The sequence below is a fragment of the Eptesicus fuscus genome, chromosome 14 (genome assembly GCF_027574615.1).
Source record: "Eptesicus fuscus isolate TK198812 chromosome 14, DD_ASM_mEF_20220401, whole genome shotgun sequence".
NCBI classification, from domain to species: domain Eukaryota; kingdom Metazoa; phylum Chordata; class Mammalia; order Chiroptera; family Vespertilionidae; genus Eptesicus; species Eptesicus fuscus.
The window spans coordinates 46,847,876-46,869,083 of record NC_072486.1 but is presented as its reverse complement, the minus strand read 5'-3'; the positions used below and the strand labels follow the sequence as shown (position 1 = coordinate 46,869,083).

Genomic DNA, 21,208 nt, shown 5'->3' with positions numbered 1-21,208 from the left:
TAATAAAGCCCTAACCTTTCTGGGTGACTTCGGGCACTCTTCTAGATACTTATTTCTAGACTTATATAAAATTTTCCAGTCTCTTAGAAGTTACTTGATCTTTCGTTCTCTTGAGGAGGGCACTCATCTCTATACTCCACTTTCTATGGAGAGCCCAGGATGGTGCAATGGAAAGTGCTTTGGCTTGGAGTCAGAAATCGCAGCGCCAGCACTTACAAGATATGTAACCTCTGCCAAATTTTTTCCTAAGACAACCATTGCCTGGCACCTGTTAGGGGTTTGAATTTGATAGCAATGGGGTACTTGGCTAGGGTGAGGGAACTGTGCTCAACCGGGAGTTTCTTCACTAAAATGCACCCACTCCCACCCAGGCAAGGTCCAACCAGTGATCAGATGCTAGGGTCCGAGGTCAGCCTGCCTGGGACCCTGGGGATGAAGCCTTGGCGTGTGGTCTGATCCCTGGGAACTGCGCCACTGCTCCTTTCCTGGCTTCCGGTGGCCGTGCCTTTACCTCTTCATCTCTCCGAAGCCAGGTGCCATCAACAAACATGGCCGCGTTAACCTCGGCCCCGCTCGGGAGGCCGCGCTGCCTCCTGGGAATCCCTGTGCTGCGTCACCCGGCGCAGGGCTACGCGACGCGGGAGGCGCCGGAGGCGGAGGCGTAGGCGTCTGAGGCGGCGGGGCTGTCGCTTGGGGGCTGCCGCGTGAAGTTCCTCGGGGGGTCCCAGCCGGGCGCGCGCGCATGCCCGCTGCTCGGGGTTCCAGGCGCTGCGGGTGAGGAGCCGGGAGGGGAGGGAGGAGGAGGCCGGACTCCCCTTCGAGGCCCGGAGAGGGCTGAACTCGGCGGCCGGCGTGGAGGGTGGCCAGCGCGGCCTCCGCCCGCCCGCGCTCCACCCGGGCCCTGGCCGCAGCGCCGTTCGAACCTAACCCTGCCCGGCAGGCCGCAGCCGCGGCTGAGGGGGACCGGAACCCGTACCGACCGCCGCGCCTGTCCCCTGCCGCGGGCTGTCCCCTGTCCCCATGGAGTTTAGTTGATGTTTGAGTGGGAGAGGAAGCCAAGTTACTGGGCTCCTTCGGTCTTTTAAAAGGTGCTGGTTGGCGTCAAATGCAGGAATGAGGCAGTCTTGATTCCTTGGCGCGTGTACTATGTGCCCCCTGGGTAATCACTGATTAAAGAAGACCCACTGACGAAGGAGGAAAAGGTTAGAGAGCCTTAGGGTGGTCATTTTAGGGGAGAGAGTCTTGCTTTGGGTAATTTGCTAATATCTGTGTGGGTATTTTTACTTCAGTTTACCTTGACTTTTGAGCTTTTATTACAATTTATCTACAACCAGAGTAAGGCTGCTGATAGGGAATTTCTTACATAGCAGAATGCCGAACTCCTGCATTTAATCCTGACCTGGGACATGCTGTGGACCCCATAACTTCAAGCTGAAGGAATGAAAGTCTGAAATTTCTAAGAATCCAGCACACCTAAGAAAGAGTTTGGAAGTATAGCTGTTATTCCTTCCTTAGCTGTCAGAGAAGGGAGTCACTCCAAAATAAGACATGCAGAAGCTCAGGTCCCTAGACTCAGCCTCCATAAACTTTGTTGCTAGATTGAAGTTTTATAATCCTCAGTGAAAATTAATCACCATAATTTGTGAAGACTTTCAATTTGCCTTGTTTCTTTTCTTTTCATAGGAAAGGGATAATGCTATCAGCATGTCTGCACACTCCATGCTTTGTGAACGAATTGCCATAGCCAAGGAACTGATCAAGAGAGCAGAATCACTTTCTAGATCAAGAAAAGGTGGTGTTGAAGGTGGTGCCAAGCTGTGCAGCAAATTGAAGGCTGAATTAAAATTTTTACAGAAAGTAGAAGCTGGGAAAGTAGCTATTAAGGAATCCCATTTACAGAGCACTAATTTAACACACCTGAGAGCCATAGTGGAATCAGCAGAAAATCTGGAAGAAGTTGTTAGTGTTCTTCATGTTTTTGGCTACACAGATACGTTGGGAGAAAAGCAGACCCTTGTGGTGGATGTTGTTGCAAATGGTGGTCATACTTGGGTGAAAGCCATTGGCCGAAAGGCTGAAGCTTTGCATAATATTTGGCTGGGCCGGGGCCAGTATGGTGACAAAAGCATAATTGAGCAAGCTGAAGACTTCCTTCAGGCCAGCCACCAGCAGCCAGTGCAGTATAGCAACCCTCACATCATCTTTGCATTTTACAACAGTGTCTCCAGCCCCATGGCAGAGAAGCTGAAAGAAATGGGCATATCTGTGAGAGGAGACATAGTGGCAGTTAACTCTCTGTCAGATCACCCTGAAGAGCTCCCACTGAGTGAGAGTGAATCAGATGAAGAGGGCCCTGAACGTTTCCAGGTGACCAGAGTAGACCGGGAAAATATACTAGCAAGTGTTGCGTTTCCAACAGAGATTAAGGTTGATGTGTGCAAAAGAGTAAATCTGGACATTACTACTTTGATCACATATGTATCTGCCCTCAGCTATGGAGGTTGCCACTTTATCTTTAAAGAAAAAGTACTAACAGAACAAGCAGAGCAAGAGAGGAAAGAGCAGGTTCTACCGCAGCTGGAGGCATTTATGAAGGACAAGGAACTGTTTGCTTGTGAATCTGCTGTCAAGGATTTTCAGTCTATTCTAGATGCTTTAGGAGGACCTGGGGAGAGAGAGAGGGCCACTGCGCTAATTAAGCGAATTAATGTGGTGCCAGACCAGCCTTCTGAACGTGCCTTGCGACTAGTGGCCAGTTCAAAAATCAATAGTCGTTCATTAACGATTTTTGGGACAGGAGACACCCTAAAAGCCATCACAATGACTGCCAATAGTGGTTTTGTCAGAGCTGCCAACAACCAGGGTGTTAAATTTAGTGTGTTTATCCATCAGCCCAGAGCACTTACTGAGAGCAAAGAACCTCTAGCCACTCCCTTACCAAAAGATTACAGAACTGACACTGAATATTGTGATATCCTTTAAATATTGTCACAGAAATTATTTATACCAACAGCTGGGTCTTCCCATCTTAATTGGAAAAACAAAAGGTCTTTAGTAAAAAGAATTAACAGAATTCAAACCAGTAGAGTTGATTTGTTTCTCTATAAAGTATGTAACTTCCTAAAGTAGAGAAAGCACAAGAGACAATCTTATTTATAGTGATTAAGAACAGAAGAACATCTATGTAAGGCTTTTAGCTGGATCACAGTGCTTTTATTTGATTCAGTAGGGCTACAAACCTCCCTACTGGTAGTCACATTTCATGGAATATGGCTGCACTTCATCTTGAATTAAACATCCAGAGGAAACTGAAGTTTGTTTTTTATTATATTGATTTATCAATTTATAGTAGTTTCAGGCTGGGAGATACTAGTGTATAGTTAATTTCAGGTTCTAAAGTCATAGCCATTAAAGAAAAGAAACTTACTGATTGCTATGTGTCAGATGCAGTCTGTGGGTATGTTTACAAAGAATATATTAATATGGAATAAAGTAAATCTTGTCTTTGTTTTTCCTGTTTTTCTTTTTTAAAATAAATACTGATCTCTCAAGTCCCATGGATCTATTGATGTATCTTTTTGAAAAGAAAGATAGACAACAATCACACCAAACCCAGGACATTTAAGGTGAAATATTAATTTGAACAAATTGAAAAAAGAATTATATAAAACATTTAAAAAGAATTCAGATTTTAGCCCTAGCTGGTTTGGCTCAGTGAATAGAGCAGTGGCCCATGGACTGAAGGGTCTTGGGTTTGATTCTGGTCAAGGGCACGTACTTTGGTTGCAGGCTCGATCCTCATTTGGGAGGCAACTAACTGATGCATCTCTCTCACATTGATATTTCTCTCTGTCTCTCCCCCTCCCTTCCACTCTCTAAAAATCGATGGACATATCCTTGGGTGAGGATTAACTAAAAAACAAACAAAAAAAATTTAGATTTTACTTTTAAGTACAAACTATCTCCATGTTGCAAATATTTGAATTACGAATTCTACTTTTCCTGTTTGTTTTTCAAGTGGCAAGTGATAACTGCATTATCTCATTCTTGTGAAATAGTTTCAGGGAAACTCCATGCCTGTTGAGTGACATGTAATTAAAAAGACATTTTTATGTCCATATTGTGCTAGGTGCTTTATTTTGTAACAAAGCAAACAAACCAGCAAAGTTGATAAGTATTCACATTTTTAAAATGGGAAAATTGAGCCTTAAGCTAAGTATAGGAGCCAGTATTAATGATTTTGTATCCTCACAGCCTGACTTCTTTCTGCTCTACCAATTCCTATTTTGTGAGGAGGGAAACTCAATTTCCAGCTATAATGTTTGTTGGAGATTATTGTGGTCCATGAACATTCTGAAATGAAATGCAAAATTAAGTGTATGAGGTGTTTCTCTTAGGAGAGATTCTATTACTCAGAACATATTTCCTAGGGGAAATGGCTGTGATTGGAGTTCCAATTTAGGGTAGAGAGGTATATTTAACTCACGTTGCAACTAAAATTGTCTAGTGTTGGAAATTGGACTTAGGCTTTTTGGAGAACCTATTAAAGTACTATTAAGTACTTACTACTATAAGTACTGAGCATTATAATAGTTTGGTATTAAAGCTAACTTCTTTGCTGTAAGGAATTCTTCGTCTGAAATGGAAGTGAACAACTGAAATATAATTGTGTTAAAATCTCTAAAAGAATTACGTTTAAAATACTGTGGGAACAGTAAGGTAGTAATTCTTGCTATCGAGTCAGGAAGTCAGGAAATGACATTTGAGGGTTCTTAGTGTGATATTTCACAAAATGTGTATAGGGAATGAATGGGATTGGAAAGGTACAGAAGTGAGTATGAGAGCCTGTTCAAAGTTCAGGCTCATGTGGACAGTTTATAAAAGATGAAACTAGAGAAGCAGACGTTCTCTGAAAAGTGACATTAGAGACTCAATGGCAATTTTTAAGAAACAGTGGCCAGGAACAGATCTGAGGAAAACAATAAAAACTTGTGTGAAAGAAGAATTAAAGGAAGAAAAGATGGGACTATAATGGCCTTGGATGTGTTCAAGACAGAATTGACATGATACTAATTTATTCATTCAATACACATTTTTGAGTGTCATGTGCCAGTAGTAAGAAGGGCTGAGCTTTTATGGAGTAGCAGGAAAAAGGTAGATTTCTATCCCTGCCTTCTGTGAATTGATAGTTAAGAACCTGGGATCTTTGCCAACTAAAATATATACCATTAGTTCCCACAGCTTTTTTTTTTTTTTAATTGTTTAAAGTATTACATATATTAGTACATATATCTCCTTTTTTTTCCCCATTGACCTTCCCCCAACCTCTCCTACACCCTGTCGCATGCCCTTATTCCCCCCGCCCCCCCCAAGTGTCTTGTGTCCATTGGTGTGCTTATATGCATGCATACAAGTCCTTTGGTTGATCTATTTCCCTCCCTCCCCAACACTCCCCAGCCTTCCCGCTGTAATTTGACAGTCTGTTCGGTGCTTTACTGCCTCTGTATCTATCTTTTTATTCACTAGGCCCACAGCCTTTCTTAAGATAAAGTCTGCTTCCTTCCCTGGGCATTTATTTCTCTTCTTAGCCTGGCTTCTGCTTCTGCTTCTGCTTCTGCTTGGAGGGTGTTGTGCCCTTTAAAAATGCAGATGACTCAGATCTGTATTAGTGTTTTCACTGGATAATTCTCAGATCGGGAGCTGGGCGTGCCTGTTTACCAGTCCTGAGTACTGACGATAAGGAGCGTTATTACAGAGGTGAAGATTGAAGCTTGCAGGATATACCTTCTCTAAGAAGGGAGAGGCAGCACTGAGCAGGTCCACTGACTCACAGCCTGGCGCTCTTGGGCCCACATGACACTATTGCTCTGTGGGTCTGACAGGGCCAGAGTGAAGGGGATATGGGTGGCTCTGTTTGCTTTGTAGAAAGAGCTTTCTGCTGAGGAAAGTTGACCAGCTCTGGGAAAATGTGGGGAAAGCTCTAGTAGGCTACTTTTTCTCTGGAGACTCAGCAGAAAAGACTGATAAAACAAGTATCACTGACAGGTGTGCAAAACAAATGCAGGAATCGACACATCGTGAGCTGGTTGGGCTGCAGAAGCTCCTCAAGGTGCAACTTCAGGTGGATATTTCCATAGATGGGGTCCCAGATCCTTCCAAAGGAGTGGAAAGACCCAGGATTAGTCAAGAATACATGATGGTTGACAAGAAATTATGTATGAATATGCTTATTCTTTCCCTGGAACAGGGCCACAATCCCATAACCCTAATCTTGGCAGTCAGATGTATTTTAGATTTCAGAATATTTTAGACTTTAGGAAAAGCCATTATAGCACATGTCATGTGCCCCATAGTGAAATCTGGGGCAGCACTCTGTTAAAAACACCTTATTTCAGCAATGAAACAGTCATATTCAGTGGGGAATGTAAAAATATAACTAGTTTCTCATCAGTTTAGTCCACATAAGATTGTTTTTATGTGGCTTTTTAAGGACTTTGTGGGTCTCAGAATTTCAGATAAGGGACTGTAGATCATTGTTACTTTTCATATGCCATTTTTATCTGCACATATTTCTTATTAATAATGAACTGAAAACTAATATTTTTCAACATCGATTAAACTCCCAAATTTTGTAGTTCTAGTCTGTTTTTTTCTTCTCCCCCTATAACACTGGTTCTCAAACTATACAGTACCCTAAATCATCTGGAGGATTGGATAAACATGTTTATTTCTTAGGACCCACACCAGGAATCAGCATGTATAAACTACTGCAGATGATTTTGACGCAGGTTGAATTGAATCCATTTGTTGCTCAAGTGTAGTCAGAAGGCCTGGAGCAAAGGGGCATCCTTCAGAGATCATTTCAGTGGCAGCAAATGTCATTTGTGTGTATTGAGTCCCACCCACTCCCTGGTCTTAGATGATGCCTGGAGGACCCTGTTCCCAGTCTTCCTGGGTAGGGTCAGGCAGGGACCCAGGAACTAGGAGCATGAGGAGAGGAGGGAACTAGCACTTGACTCGTGCCCATGTGCCAGATGCTTATCAGAGGCTGAGTCACTGAATAGCCACAGCAGATGTACAAGGTTTATTCCTCCACTAGGGGCCCAGTGCACAAATTCGTGCACCTTCAAAGAAACTGTGGGCTGAGAGGCTGCGGTGGGCACAGGGGCGGGTCTCGGCCCATCCTCTGTGCCCCTGCCTGGCCCCTCCTACCATGGCCCCCTGGTCCCGCCGCTGGAGCTGCCTCGTGCTGATGGCACCGGCCCCACTCACACCTGCTGACGGTGTGGAGTGATTGGGGCTGGCGCCAGCAGCAGGTGCAAGGGGTGGCTGCTGCCCTGATCACCCCTCAGGAGCAGGGGGAGGTGGAGAAGCCTTCAGGGGTGATCAGAGTTGGCAGCTGCTGCTCGCACCTGCTGATTGTGCCAAGCGATCAGGACCGTCGCTGGGTGCTGGCAACCAGTGCGAGCAGCAGCTCTGGCACCGGCTGCGGGTGCAAGCAGGGCCAGCACTGGCAGTGGGTGCGAATGGCGGCTCTGGCACCAGCAGCAGGTGCAAGCGCCGGGTGGGAACGCAGCACACAGGAGCAAAGAATTTTCAGTAACCACCAGAGGCTCACCCCGATGACAGCGATGGGCGCCCTGTCTTGGTCTGGTGCCCCCACTCACCTGCTCTGCCATCCTGCCGCAGCCAATGCCCACCATGTTCTGCGCATGCCCCCTGGTAGTCAGCACACAACATGGTGACCGGTTGTTCGGTTGTTTGGTTGTTCCACTGTTCTGTCTATTTGCATATTAGGGCTTTATATATATAGATTCTTGCTGGGGAAAAATGATCAGAGAGATTAAGTAAATTGCCATCTCCCAGAGATGGGTTTCAAATGTATTTGGATCCAGTACCCTTACCCTTGCTTATCCCTTGAACTTCCTTATCACTAAACTCTCTAGCATCTAAAAAAGATCTGTTTTATAATAAATGATTAATAAGTCTAAATGAAGAGAAAGTAAAGTCTCTGCAAACACAGAGACTTGTGTTAATAATATTCCTCAGTGCATTCTCATTCTTGGTCCATGTGGGGCCCTTTTTTTTTTTTTATAATTAATTAATTTTCTTCCTTTTTCCTTCCTTCACGTTTCCCCTATCAACTGACTAGATGATTTTTGATATATTGTAGTTTGTGAACAATGTTACAAGGTGGGAAGAAAACATAATAGAATTATAAACTTTGTTTTTTTATGCAGATGTTTAAAAGTATTAATTTTGCAGCCAGCTAGTTATTCCTAAGAAGTATGTCCCTCCTATATCACTTTAGTGGTCTGCATGTATCCTTGTGAAGTACTGTGCTTCTGGCATGTGTATGATTTTCTCTGGGATGAAAATCCTGGTGTGCTTAAAGAGCTCCTCCCTATGTGTTTCTTGGGGCATGTCAGGGGAGTGGGGTTTCTGGATCCCGGGGATAACAAAGGCACCAATATTCACCTTTTGGCATGTGTGGAAGTTCAAGTTTTGGCTTGACATTTGTTGCAAAACTGTGAAAGTGGCCACTGAACCAACTTTTCTTAAGCTCAGACTCTAGCACATTTCAGCTTTCTGGACACTACAAACATTAGACAAATGACTAAGGTTTAGCTTTTGAACAGAATGATCATGCAGCTCAGTGTTCTAATTTTGCAAGAAGAAAAATAGAGAGTGAAGGCGGTCATGACCTGCCGAAGGCCTTGTGGAGAAAAACTCCCTAGGCAGTCTAGTATTGGGGGAAGAATACACTTGAGGTGAGGCAAGCCCCGGCTTGAATGCCAGCTCTGCTGTGTGTCCCGGGGTGAGTTACATCCTCTCTGGATCAGGAAGACAGAAACATCTGCCCGTAGAGAAGCTGTGAGGAGTGAGTCTAGAGGATCTGTCCCTTCTAACTCCCAGTTCTGTGCTCTTTCTGCTGCTCCATTCATTTACGGATGGAGTGTGCTCTCAGAGATAGATTCTTTACGCTTTTTATTTTTAATGATTACTTTCTCTTCATTTAGACTTATTAATCATTTATTATAAAACAGATCTTTTTTAGATGCTAGAGAGTTTAGTGAAAATCACCTAAGATGTTTGCAAAAGCTACCACATAAGACAATAAGCACATACAAATAAAATATCTAAAACTTTTAGAAATAATGTTATTGAAGATTTTTGATTGTTCTCCTCCAAAGAATAAATTCTGTTTTTATTACTATTAGGATGGGAGATCTGGACTAACATTTAAGAGTGTATCAGGCCTGGTGAAGTGAACACTCTTACAAGATCTCCAGCTACAGCTGCCATTTTTGGACTGAGGGATAAGGGCACCCAGTGGCTTTATTGCATGGGCAACACCAAAAAAACACACAGCATGGCTTGTTTTAACCCCTACAGGCCACACGGGGGTGCTTTAAGCCTTTTCTGCACAGTCTAATAGCCTAACATTAATGGAGCCTGCTCCAGGACCAGGAGCACTTTTTGACCAAATGGATAGATCCTCTTCCAACAGGACCACCAATTCTGGTCATCTGAGGTGGCCCTTGTCACTAAAAATTAGTGTCAGTTTAAGATCATGTAGGAATTATGCGGACATTACAAGATTCCTTTGTGGAAATGGCTTGTTGGTAATGAGTTATCTTTGTAGCTGAAGAAAGAATTAAATTGACAAGCAATACCCAGACTGCATATGTTCTATTTTACAGAATCATAAATGTGATTTGTCCCCAAGTTTTGAAGGGGAAATATATGCTATTTTATAGGGGTCCTTAAACTCCCTTAAAACTTTTTAAATATCTAGTTTTTATTTTTTAATTAATTTTTTATTGATTTCAGAGAGAGGGAGAGAGAAAGCCATAAGGTTTTTGTTGTTGTTGTATCATTATAAATTTATAGATTTAAACATATTTGGTATGACTCAACCCCTTGCAGTTATTATGTTATCTTTGTTAAGTGGGGCATTATTCAGGTCAACTGTTGGGTCCTTTTGTCACCCAGGGCTTTGTTGCTGTTTGGCAAGGTAGAACTTTTTTCATTTTTGAAAATTTCAAGCATATATAGAGAAAATTGTACAGTGAATCTGATATATCATTATTTATTCATATATACCATACACAATTGTAATAATCAATACCTGGGCAATCTTATTTCAGTTATACTCTGTTTAATGTTATTTTGAACCAAATCTCAGAAAAAATCTTTCAATTTCATCTGAATACTTCTAAAAGATAAGGTAATCACAATACTATTATCCCACCCAAATAATTAACATTCATTTTGATATGTCGACATGGAATTATGCTTGATTATTGTTGAAGTTAAGCATTTTTTCATGTTTTGTTACTCATGTTTCTTTAGGTTATAGAATGATGGATCTTGACTAGATCTTAGAAATCATCTTCTCCATTGTCCTTCAAATTTTTAAAATAAACAGTAGTATGGCCCTAGCCGGCTTGGCTCAGTGGATAGAGTGTCAGCCTGCGGACTGAAGGGTCCCAGGTTCGATTCTGGCCAAGGGCACATGCCTGGGTTGCAGCTCGATCCCCAGTGGCGGGTGTGCAGGGGGTAGCTGATCAATAATTCTCTCTCATGATTGATGTTTCTATCTCTCTCTCTCCTTCTCTCTTCCTCTCTGAAATCAATAAAGAAATATATTTTAAATAAAAAAAAACAGTAGTATGCATTTTTCAGATGAAATTTTACACACTTCCATCTTTACTGCAGATACAAATACAAGTGCTCTGGTTGGGTGGGAATGGAGGATCCCGTAAGCCCTACTAACTCAACTTTCTTAGCCCATAAGACTGCTCTATGAAACTCTAGGGCTCTATGACACCGAGTTTGCAGGCCACCCATTTGTCTCTGACATGGTCTTACACCTTTGGCAGATATCCCTGCTGGATCCTCATAAAGGAATTTAGTGATGGGAAGAGCTACAGCCTGTGTGATACATAAGTTCCTGAACAAAGGAGTTCCCTCTTTTGCTGTTCGTGCCTGACTCCTGGCTCGTGGGGCTTTCACACTCTGCACTCACCCACATGGTTCATGCCAGGTGGACCCCACACACAGTGGACTGATGGACTGGAACTAGTCTGATGCTGTTCCAGACCCAGCTCCACCATGGAACGGAAACCCTAGCCCCTGGCTGCGCTTTTAGCTCTGATGAATCCCCAGCTGCACCTCTTCCAGGGCTGGTTTGACGTAAATTATTATTATTTAAAAATCATTTAAAAAAACACATGTATATGGACAGGTAATTTTTGACAAAGGAGCCAGAAACACACAATGGAGTAAAGATAGTCTCTTCAATAAATGGTGCTGGGAAAACTGGAAAACCACATGCAAACGAACAAAAGGTTATGTGTATTTTATTTTATTTTTTATTCTCCGCCTCCCCCCCCTTTACTCCCCTCCTCCCAGCCCCTACCCACCCCCCAGGTCTTTACCCCACTATTGCTCATGTCCATATAAGTATACATATAAGTTCTTTGGTTTATCTCTTCTCGTCCCCTCAACCCCCACACCAAGATATGTCAGTCTATTTCATGTCCCCATGCTTTGGGTCTTATTTTGTTGGTCAATTCATTTTGTTTATTAGATTCCACAAATAAGTGAGATCATACAATATTTGTCTTTCTCAGATTGGCTTATTTCACTTAGCATAGTCTCCAGGTCCATCCATCCTGTCCCAAAGGGTAAGAGATCCCTCTTTTTTTTTTTACAGCTGCCTAGTATTCTATTGTGTAACTGTCCTACAGCTTTTTAAGCTATTCATCTACTGATGGGCATTTGGGCTGTTTCTAAATCTTTGACATCTTTTTAGGAGTGCATTTGCAGATCATTAAATACTAAATAGCGGGAGAAAGAAATAATTGATGTGTCTGGGCCACTGATCAGTAGCAAACAAACTGGGTCTGAAGTTACACTGATTTTGAAATATTTTTATTTCACTGTCCAGGGAGCTAAAAACTAAAATCCTGCAGTACAGTATCTAGATACTTGTCAATTAAAAGTTGTCTCTCCAATGTCTACACCGCTGGTGTTGCTCAGGCAGTGCATCTGCAGTGTGCATACCCGTGCAGAGTGACTGCACTGTCTCAGCAGCATTGGCTGTCTGTACAGAGAGAAAAATGTACTTTACTTACTGGCAGATTTACAAATAGATTGACGGTACCCAGTCCCCTTTTCCTCCTGACTATCGGGATATGAAAAACAGCTTCTCTTTATAAAATGTCTGGCACACCACGCTTGTGGTCTTTAAACATCATTTCCCCCAGAGGAAACCACAAGTCCCAGTGAACCTGGGACATCTTGCCTTGCCAAACAGCAACAAAGCCCTTGGTGATTGCCAGGATCATGACAAAAGGACCCAACAGTTGGCCTGAATAAAGCCCCACTTAGCAAAGATAACACATTAACTGCAATGGGTTGAATCACATCAAATATGTTCAAGTCTATTAATTTATAATGATACAACCACAACAAAAGCCTTATGGCTCACCTTTGGTGGATACTAAGGAACCAAAACAGTGTTGAAAAACTTGGTGAATAAAGAGAAATTCTCAACCACTTATCCTATCTTTTCTATATGACCTAAACCCAAGCTATCAATGTAGTTGATGAAGGGTAAATTCTCTTTATAAAAGTATTTCAGCTAGAAAATAGAAAAAGATTTAGAGTTAAATTAGAGTACCACTATTTTGCAAGTGCTCAGTATTTAATGAATCTAGTCAATGATCCTAGTGGCTAATAATGTGATAAAAGGAGAAATAGTACAGATTAAATAGACAAGTAGGTAGATGGACAAGTAGCTAATAGATAATCTAGATACATGGATGGATGAATAGATATAGATAGATGGATAGACAGATAATCTGCATCTAACTCTAAACTCTGAAACTGTTTATTCTACAACATTGGAATATATAAAAAGTACATATGAATAATAAAAGATGTAAGAGAAATATCAGCATTAATAAAATATTTATATATAAATATTAATATCAATTTATCGCTGAATATATTTTGATTGTGATCAAAACAATTTAAAAATTTATAAAACCTGTGAATATTAGATATCCAGAGAATAACATTCAAGAATTAGAAACACTCACTCAAACAAACAGATACCACTGACCAACCCAGGAAGATTTTCTCCTTACAATGCTCTCATGTTCTTCTCCAAGTGCCACTTTTTTTCATACTTGTTCTCTCTTCACCGGGTGGGGTAACTATAAGCAACTCACAGCTAAAGGGCCACTTAATGTGCAGATATTGAGCACATTATACGGTTCTGGGGTTTCTCAACTTCAGCACTATTGACATTTTGGACTGGATAATTCTTGGTTGTCAAGAGTCTGTACTGTAGGATATTTAAGTGCACCCTGGCCTCTATTCACTAGATGGCAGTAACATTCCAGTTGTCTGCTAGCCCCTTGCCCAGCTAGACTAGTTCCTGACAATAAAAAATGTCTCCAGATATTGACAACAGTCCCCTGAGGGATGAGGAATTGCCCCTGATTGGGAATCATTGTTCTAGACTGTGCATGGCTTAAGAAACAAACAGAAGACACATTTGAGTGGAGCAAGAAAGAAAGCAATTTTTTAAATTGCTAATTCTCATTACTAACCAAGTCAGGGACTAGGCATTGGGATCTCTGCTTTAGCGACTGCACAGAGTCACACTGATTTATGTGTCTGATTTTGGGTGTCTGCAGAATAAAAGGTGACTTCACTTCAGACAGTTTGCTGCCACCTTTCATACTTTGTATGGGTGCATTTCATTGGTGGAACCCAAATCACTTGCCAAGCTCTAGTTGCAAGGGCAGTCAAGAAATGTGGTGGTGCTCGCCTGGCATGGTTCAGTGGTTGAGCTTTGACTTATGAACTAGGAGGTCACGGTTCAATTCCTGATCAGGGCACATGTCCCGGTTGCGGGCTCGATCCCCGGTAGGGGGAATGCAGGAGGCAGCGGATAGATGATTTTCATCATTGATGTTTCTATCTCCCCCTCTCCCTTCCTCTCTGAAATAAAAAAAAATATATATTAAAAAAATAAAAAATGAAAGTTTGAGCACAGTTAGCCACCAGGAGCCCTTCTTAGTAGGTATCTTCTTTCTCAGGGTCTAGAGATATAACTTGAACCTAAGAGACTTAGGTTCTCTGTGATGCCAACCCCTTCACTATGCTATTAAGTCTCTGTTATAATCTGTAAAAATGGTTGAAGGTGGCCCTTGGTGTCGTTGACTAGAATTTAGTCAGTTTCTTGCCTGTTACCTTTAGATGTTAAGAACTTCTGTTAAGAAGATAGTCCCTATAGAAGCATGGAACAGACGGTCAAATCTCAGAGGGAAGGCAGGGGTCAGTGGGTGGGTGGGTGGATGGAGGGGTGGGAAGAAATCAACCAAAGAACTTTTATACATATATCCATAACCCATGGTCACAAAAAATAGTGTAGCAAAGGCCTGGGGCAGGAGGCAGGGGAGGCAAAAGGGGTCAGGGGGAGAAAAAGGGACATATGTAATACTTCCAACAATAAAGACTAAAAAAAAAAAAAAAAAAGAAGTTAGTCCCTAAATTTTGGAGAGTGATGTAATTAAATTTTAGTTGATTAGCATCTTCTAAAACTATTTATTTTAATAAATTTATTGAGGTGACATTGGTTAATAAAAAAGATTTAGATTAATCTTAAAGTATTAAGATAAACAAAACCATTATGTTAATAATTTTATAATAAGGAATCTGGATATGTTTATAAGAATGGTCTATTAAGTTGTCAGCCATGTCAACAAGTTAAAAATGTGTTAATTGAGTAATTGATTTAGATTTAGAATTTCTAGGTTGAAATTTTTCTAAAGTTATACATGATATTAAATCATTGATGAAAATCTAAAGTTCTTATTTATAAATTTAGCCTATTAAATATGCAGTTTGATATTTATATATTTAGGAAAAGGTTATTTGTTCAATCAGACAATTATATTATTTAAAAGATCAGTTGTCTGACTTTTAAAAATTTATGCATATTTGAAATTTTAAAATTGTTTTTTCCGGTAAGACCAAATATGAACCAAAGGTCCCTTATTTTTTTTGGGGGGGGGGGGGATTATTTACTGCTTTAAAAAATTTCCCCCCCTTTTTATTGGATTTATTGGGGTGACAAAATTATACAGGTTTCAGGAGCACAATTCTACAAAACATCATCTGTACACTGTATTTATTGTGTGTTCACCACTCCAAGTCAAGTCTTTGTCCATCACCATTTATCCCTTCACCTGGATCCTCCTCCACCTGACCCTTGCTGCCCTTCCCCTGGCAATCACCACATGTTATTTGTGTCCATGAGATGAGTTTTCTCTTTTTCCTTTCCCCCACTGTTCCCTTAAATGTGATTGTTAAAGCTTTTTAGACACATGTAGAATAAGATATATAGATTGAACTTAAAATTTAAGGAAGAAGCAAATGTTTTGGATATGTAAGCTTATTAAATTAAATTTTAATTTTAAATACCAAAATTAACCTCAGATTAATCTTTTATGTCTCAGTCGCTCTTTTTGAAGACATTGTACCTCCTTCCCACCCCCACTACCTGTAAAACTTCAAATACATCTATTAAAGAAATCGCAAAAAAGCTCATTGGTATAACCAACAGGAAGGCAGATTAATTTAAGAAAGGATAGACACAACCCATTTAGTGAAGCAACTCTTAATAGCAATTATGAAGTCAATGTATTTCATAATAGACTCTTTAGTGCTGGCTAAAAATGTTTCTCAGAATATCTGCTAATTAACTTATGCAAAAGAAGCCCTTTAACTTTCAAACTTCAATCTTGGAGACAGGGCTTAATCAATATATTGCTCATGAAAAATTTGGAGTAAGAATTTATCTCTTTGGCTTAGAATGTAATGATTGTTTTATTATAATTGATACATACCCATTTTTATAGATTCTAGACACTCCTAACTATAGAACTGGTTTTAGATAGCAAAAATGAACAAATGTATTCAATGGAAAAACTAACCACGTATAATAAAATATTGACATATGAATATTCTTCAATTATAAAAAAATTAATGTAATTACAGAATTTTATATCCTAGTACATACTAGGGGCCCAGTGCAGGGCCCAAGTGCACCTTGAAAGGAACTGTGGGCTGCGAGGCTGCGGTAGGCACAGGGGTGGGTCTCAGACCTTCCCACCGCAGAACCTGGTCCCTTGTCTGCCAGCAGCCCTGCTCCCGCCGCCACCACTGCCACTCCCATGCACTGAGAGCGCCGGCCCCACTCACACCCGCTGATGGCGCAGAGCGATTGGGACCAGCGCCAGCAGCGGGTGTGAGTGGCGGCTGCTGCCCCGATCGTCCCTCAGGAGCAGGGGGAGGTGGAGAAGCCCTCAGGGGCAATCAGGGCCCATAGCTGCTCGCACCTGCTGATGGTGCCAAGTGATCAGGACCAGCGATGGGCACCGGCAGTGGGTATGAGTGGGGATGGTGCTGGCAGCAGGTGCGAGCGCTGGGTGGGACCACGGCGTATGGAAGCAAAGAATTTTCAGTAACCACCAGAGGCTCCCCCTGATGACAACAATTGGCGCCCCACCTTGGTCTGGCACCCCCGCTCACCTGCTCCACCATTCTGCCACAGCCAATACCTGCCATGTTCCGCACAAGCCCCCTGGTGGTCAGTGCACATCATAGCGACTCGTTGTTCGGTTGTTCCACCATTTGGTCTATTTGCATATTAGTCTTTTATTATATAGGATATATACACATATATACAAATATGTACCTATTTCCTCATTGCAAGTGTGAAAATTTATGTCTTTTTTGCATGTGAATCTTGGTTTCTTTTCTAAAATCAGGGCAGGATCTTGGTTCAGCCTTTATAAGGGGTGGGGCAAAGGTGGTACATCAGATGCTGCTTCATGTCTTTTTCCCTAAATGGGCTTCAGATTCTTCATCTTTAAGGGAGGGGATTAAAAATGACCTTAGAAGGAAGTCCTGAAACCCATGGGATATCGTTCTTGGATTTAAAACCTGGTTTACTATTCAGGAATTGTCCCTTTTTGGTGGTAAAAGCAGTGGAAAACTTGTAATGACTCCCCTCATGGCTATTTAATCAGCCCCCATTTAGGATATTTAGGTAGCATAGACTTTTCCTCAAAGCACAGCTACTTAACCTTGGAAAAGAAGCCAAACCTTAGTTTCTATCTGTGAGATGGCAGAATTCAGTGATCAGGAACTTAGTACATTGTCTGGCATATAGCACAGTGCTGAGCACTATGGCAATAAGAAAGAGACTCTGCTAATCATTAGTAAAAACAAACAAACAAACACATCCTTGTTTAGCAAGACCGTAAAGTGATCCGAAGCTCTGGTTAGGAATTTCAAGGCTCTCCTTTCCATAAATCTCCCACTGTATGTTGACACCCCACCTCCTAACTTCTATTTTATTTATTTATTTACTCATTTAAATTGATCAGATTTTTATTTCCAATAATGACCATTCCCTTTGTAAGAATTTTGAATCTAGCGGCGTAGTCACAAATAAAATGATTTCACGTGTGTCAGCAGAATATAAGTGAGAAGGGTAGATGTATGGGAAGCATGAAGAGAGACATATTTCTCCATAACCCGGGCTTAGTTCTCATGCAGGGATATGGGCGACACCCTGAGGAATAGCCAGTTTGGTGGTTCAAGGCAACTTGAATGCCTGGGAATTTCTAAAAACTCCTTTTCAAACTCTACTTTTGGAATATGATGTGAACAGGGTTGGGGCCCTCAGTTCCCTGGGACTAGTCCTTCAATAGTTTTTGCCTGTATTTTTGAGAGACCAAAAGCAGAGAACTTCACCTGTCCCGAGCCAGAGGTTTTGCAGCATCTCTAAAAGGAAAGTTGAAGGTGCATTTGCCTATTCCTGAAGAAAAAGGTGTAGAGGGAGCTAATTACTTTTTTCCTTGTTGTTTTAGTTTTTGCTTTAATTTGGATAAACAGCGATCGATAAGGATTTTGCACAATTAATCACCAAGTGTGTAGCTCAGAGCAGACGTTCAGCAAATACGTTCTTTGGAAGTCTAATTCCAAACTTCTCTTCACAGCCGGTGAGGAACAAGTGGCGGTGGTGTGCAAGGAGGCGCAAAAGGAGCATCTTCAAGTTTTCCAGGACAAACAAGAAGAGCTCTTCTTTTTGGATTAAATGTCCAATATCTCAGAATGAATCCTTCCCTTGCTCCCTCCCTTGTCTCTCTCGAACTTAAGAGATCATCTCCTCCGTTTAGTCTCTTGTCTAAGTCATTGTTTTGGAGTATGGTCCACAGATCACCTGTGACTGACTTACCCAGAGCACTTATGAAACGGAGGTTTCTCAGCCTCAGTGAAGACTTGGACCAAGTTCTTTTAAAAAACAAACTCTTGAGCTGATTCTTAGTGCCCCAAACTTTGATATTCAATGCGCTAGGTACAAATAACACCACAATTTTAAATAAACAAACACTTAAGAGAGATACATAGCTTTAGGCCAAAAAAGTTGAATTTAAATTCTGTATTTCAGGCATTTAGGAAGGAATAGGACAGGCAGTAGAGTGCTTGAGACACTTGTCAGAACCCTGGAAGTTATACCCAAGTCGTTATTCACCTTCTCTGCCTACTTATAAAACTGGCCTCACTAGGCCAAGTGATTTCTGGCACCCCACTCCTTCTGCAAACTATTTCTGGGGTTAGAGTGACCTCTTAAGAAATGAGTTATTCAGCTGTAACACATCTTTCAGAAGGCATACTTAAAAGTCTTCAGACAAGGGTGAGCTATGGAGTAATTATCAACCAAATCCTAACTTTAAAAAAGATATACTTTTATTGATTCTAGAGAGGAAGGGAGAGGGAAACATCAATGATGAGAGAGAATCATTGATTGGATGCCTCCCATCAGGGACTGAGCCCACAACCTAGGCATGTGCCCTGATCGGGACTTGAACCGTGACCTCCTAGTTCATAGGTCGACACTCAACAACTGAGCCACACTGGCTGGGCCAAATCCTAACTTTTAATTTGAGTATGCTGACTTTAAAATTTTAGAAAATAAAAAGGTGCTTGACTTTATGTGTGTGTTTGTGTGTGTATGGTGTGTGTGTGTTACATGTGGCTGTGTGTGTGTATATAGTGTATAGTGTATGTGTGTGTTACATGTGGCTGTGTGTGTATATGGTGTGTGTGTTACATGTGGCTGTGTGTATGGTGTATGTGTGTGTGCTACATGTGGCTGTAATTGTGTGTGTATGGTGATATGTATGTGGGGTGTGTGTGACATGTGGCTGTGTGTATAGTGTGTGTATAGTGTACATTACATGTGGCTGTGTGTGTATGTATGGTGTGTGTTACACGTGGCTGCGTGTGTATAGTGTGTTACATGTGGATGTGTGTATAGTGTGTTACATGTGGCCGTGTGTATGTATAATGTGTGTGTTATATGTGGCTCTCTGTGTTACATGTGGCTGCATGTGTGTATAGTGTGTGTTACATGTGGCTGTGTGTGTGTTACATATGGCTATGTGTGTGTGTGTATGGTGTGTGTGTGTGTTACACGTGGCTGTGTGTGTGTTACATATGGCTATGTGTGTGTGTATGTGTGTGTGTGTGTGTGTGTGTTACACGTGGCTGTGTGTGTGTGTGGGGGGATGAGTGTGTGTAGCTTGTTTGGACTCCGCTGAAATAGCAGTCAGGTGATGGAAGCCTCCTGTTCAACCACAAAACAGATTGTTTTCCTCCCAAATCCTTTGTCCTGTTGCGGGAGCTCTGAGCCAGGATCACTATATTCACCATGGAGAGGGAATTCTTTTCGAATAAACACTGTCTGTGCGGCTGACAGACTCCTGAAACAAACATTAGTTTTGGTTTCTATTTATCATGTGTTCCTAAGAAAATCATCTGAGAACATAATATGTGCTCAAAGCACTTCAGTTGGATTGAGTTCTAGGAGAGAGATGATTTGAGTGTTAAATATGTGAAAATACCATATTATAACTTTTTATTTTTATATTTTATTAAGAAGCAGCTCAGACTACATCAGTAGCATTTTCTTCCCGGCCAAAGGCCACTTGTCCCTTTTTCCTTGGAATTTTCCCCCCTGAACCACCCATCATTGCAGGGGTTGCTAATCCAGCACATACTTGCCGTGCTCATGATCCCATGCACTTGGACCTGCCAGGTGGAGTACAGTGTGCCTTCTAAGGGTGAGAATAAGGAGCGTGGGGCCAGCAGAGGGAGCTTTCTATCCAGATTGTAACTGCCTCCAAATGTGCAACATGGCTTCATATTCTCTCTCTTTTTAAAACTTCAGATGGAATTTTCAGACAGCTTAGCTGAATTTGAAATTCCAGCCTGGCTTTGTGCATCAAATAGTGTGTGTAATTCCATATTTGAGGCATATATGTGATGTTTCTCATAAGCGCCTTCCACGTGGTAGTTTGCCACTGAGGGAGAATGCCTACAGCGTTCCAGGGCGTTGACTTCAGGTTAACTTTCTGTATCCTGCTTCACTCCCCTACCCTTGTCATAAAACCACGTGTGATATTGGACTCTCAATGAACTTTCTTGTTCTTTGTTCCTTCATTTATAAAAAGAGGCTGCTACAACCATGTGGTAGAATAAGCAATGACTTCAGCAATGTATAATTCAAGTCAGAGCTAAAGCCAAAACCAGGATCAGAGGTTCCCAGCATCTCAAAGCTGGAAAGAGGCTGAGGGAGGGGACTCCCGGAAGACTCCATCTGAGGAGGCAGAACAGCTTCCAGGGTGGGAGGGTGGGTGTCACTTGGCTGCAATCCCAAGTCCTGGGATTGCAGCCTATTGTTGTCCAGTATATTGGATTTCTGCAGTCTTGTCTGTGTAACTCTGATGAGCCACACAGTTTTTTGACTCCAGGGAAAAGAAAAATGAGCTCTCTGATGTGGCTTATGCATGAACCCTGCATCCTTCCATGAAACAACACCATTTCAAATAGAAACCGACCCTGTCTCTACTCTCTCTGCAGCATTCAGTTGTTTGATGTACTCATTCATTCAACAAATAATTTTTGAGTTCTTCCTGAGTATCAGTTACTGTGCTACATAGTAGGAATGTAGCCACAAGACAAGCATCGTCTTTGCACAGCTTACAAAGAATGCTGGGATGAATGCATCCGGTTTGACCTTCTTATATGTTTTCCTCATTCCCTTTCCATG

At 41.8% G+C, this 21,208-nt stretch overlaps 1 protein-coding gene across 3 annotated transcripts; it reads left to right on the top strand.

Moving 5' to 3' along the window:
- Positions 1-576: 576 nt before the first annotated feature.
- Positions 577-19,108, top strand: C14H7orf25 (chromosome 14 C7orf25 homolog). Of its 3 annotated transcripts, XM_054726470.1 has the most exons (3): positions 584-774; positions 1,089-1,202; positions 1,684-3,561. In XM_054726470.1, the coding sequence occupies exon 3, from the start codon at positions 1,705-1,707 to the stop codon at positions 2,980-2,982; it is 1,278 nt and encodes a 425-aa protein (XP_054582445.1). In that variant the 5' UTR covers positions 584-774; positions 1,089-1,202; positions 1,684-1,704; the 3' UTR covers positions 2,983-3,561. The 3 variants fall into 3 exon arrangements, 2 of the variants coding, with proteins under 2 accessions (XP_054582445.1, XP_008158987.1); XR_008558142.1 differs by lacking the exons at positions 1,089-1,202; positions 1,684-3,561 and adding an exon at positions 18,093-19,108 and having other exon boundaries at positions 577-774; XM_008160765.3 differs by lacking the exon at positions 1,089-1,202.
- The last annotated feature ends 2,100 nt before the right edge of the window (positions 19,109-21,208 follow it).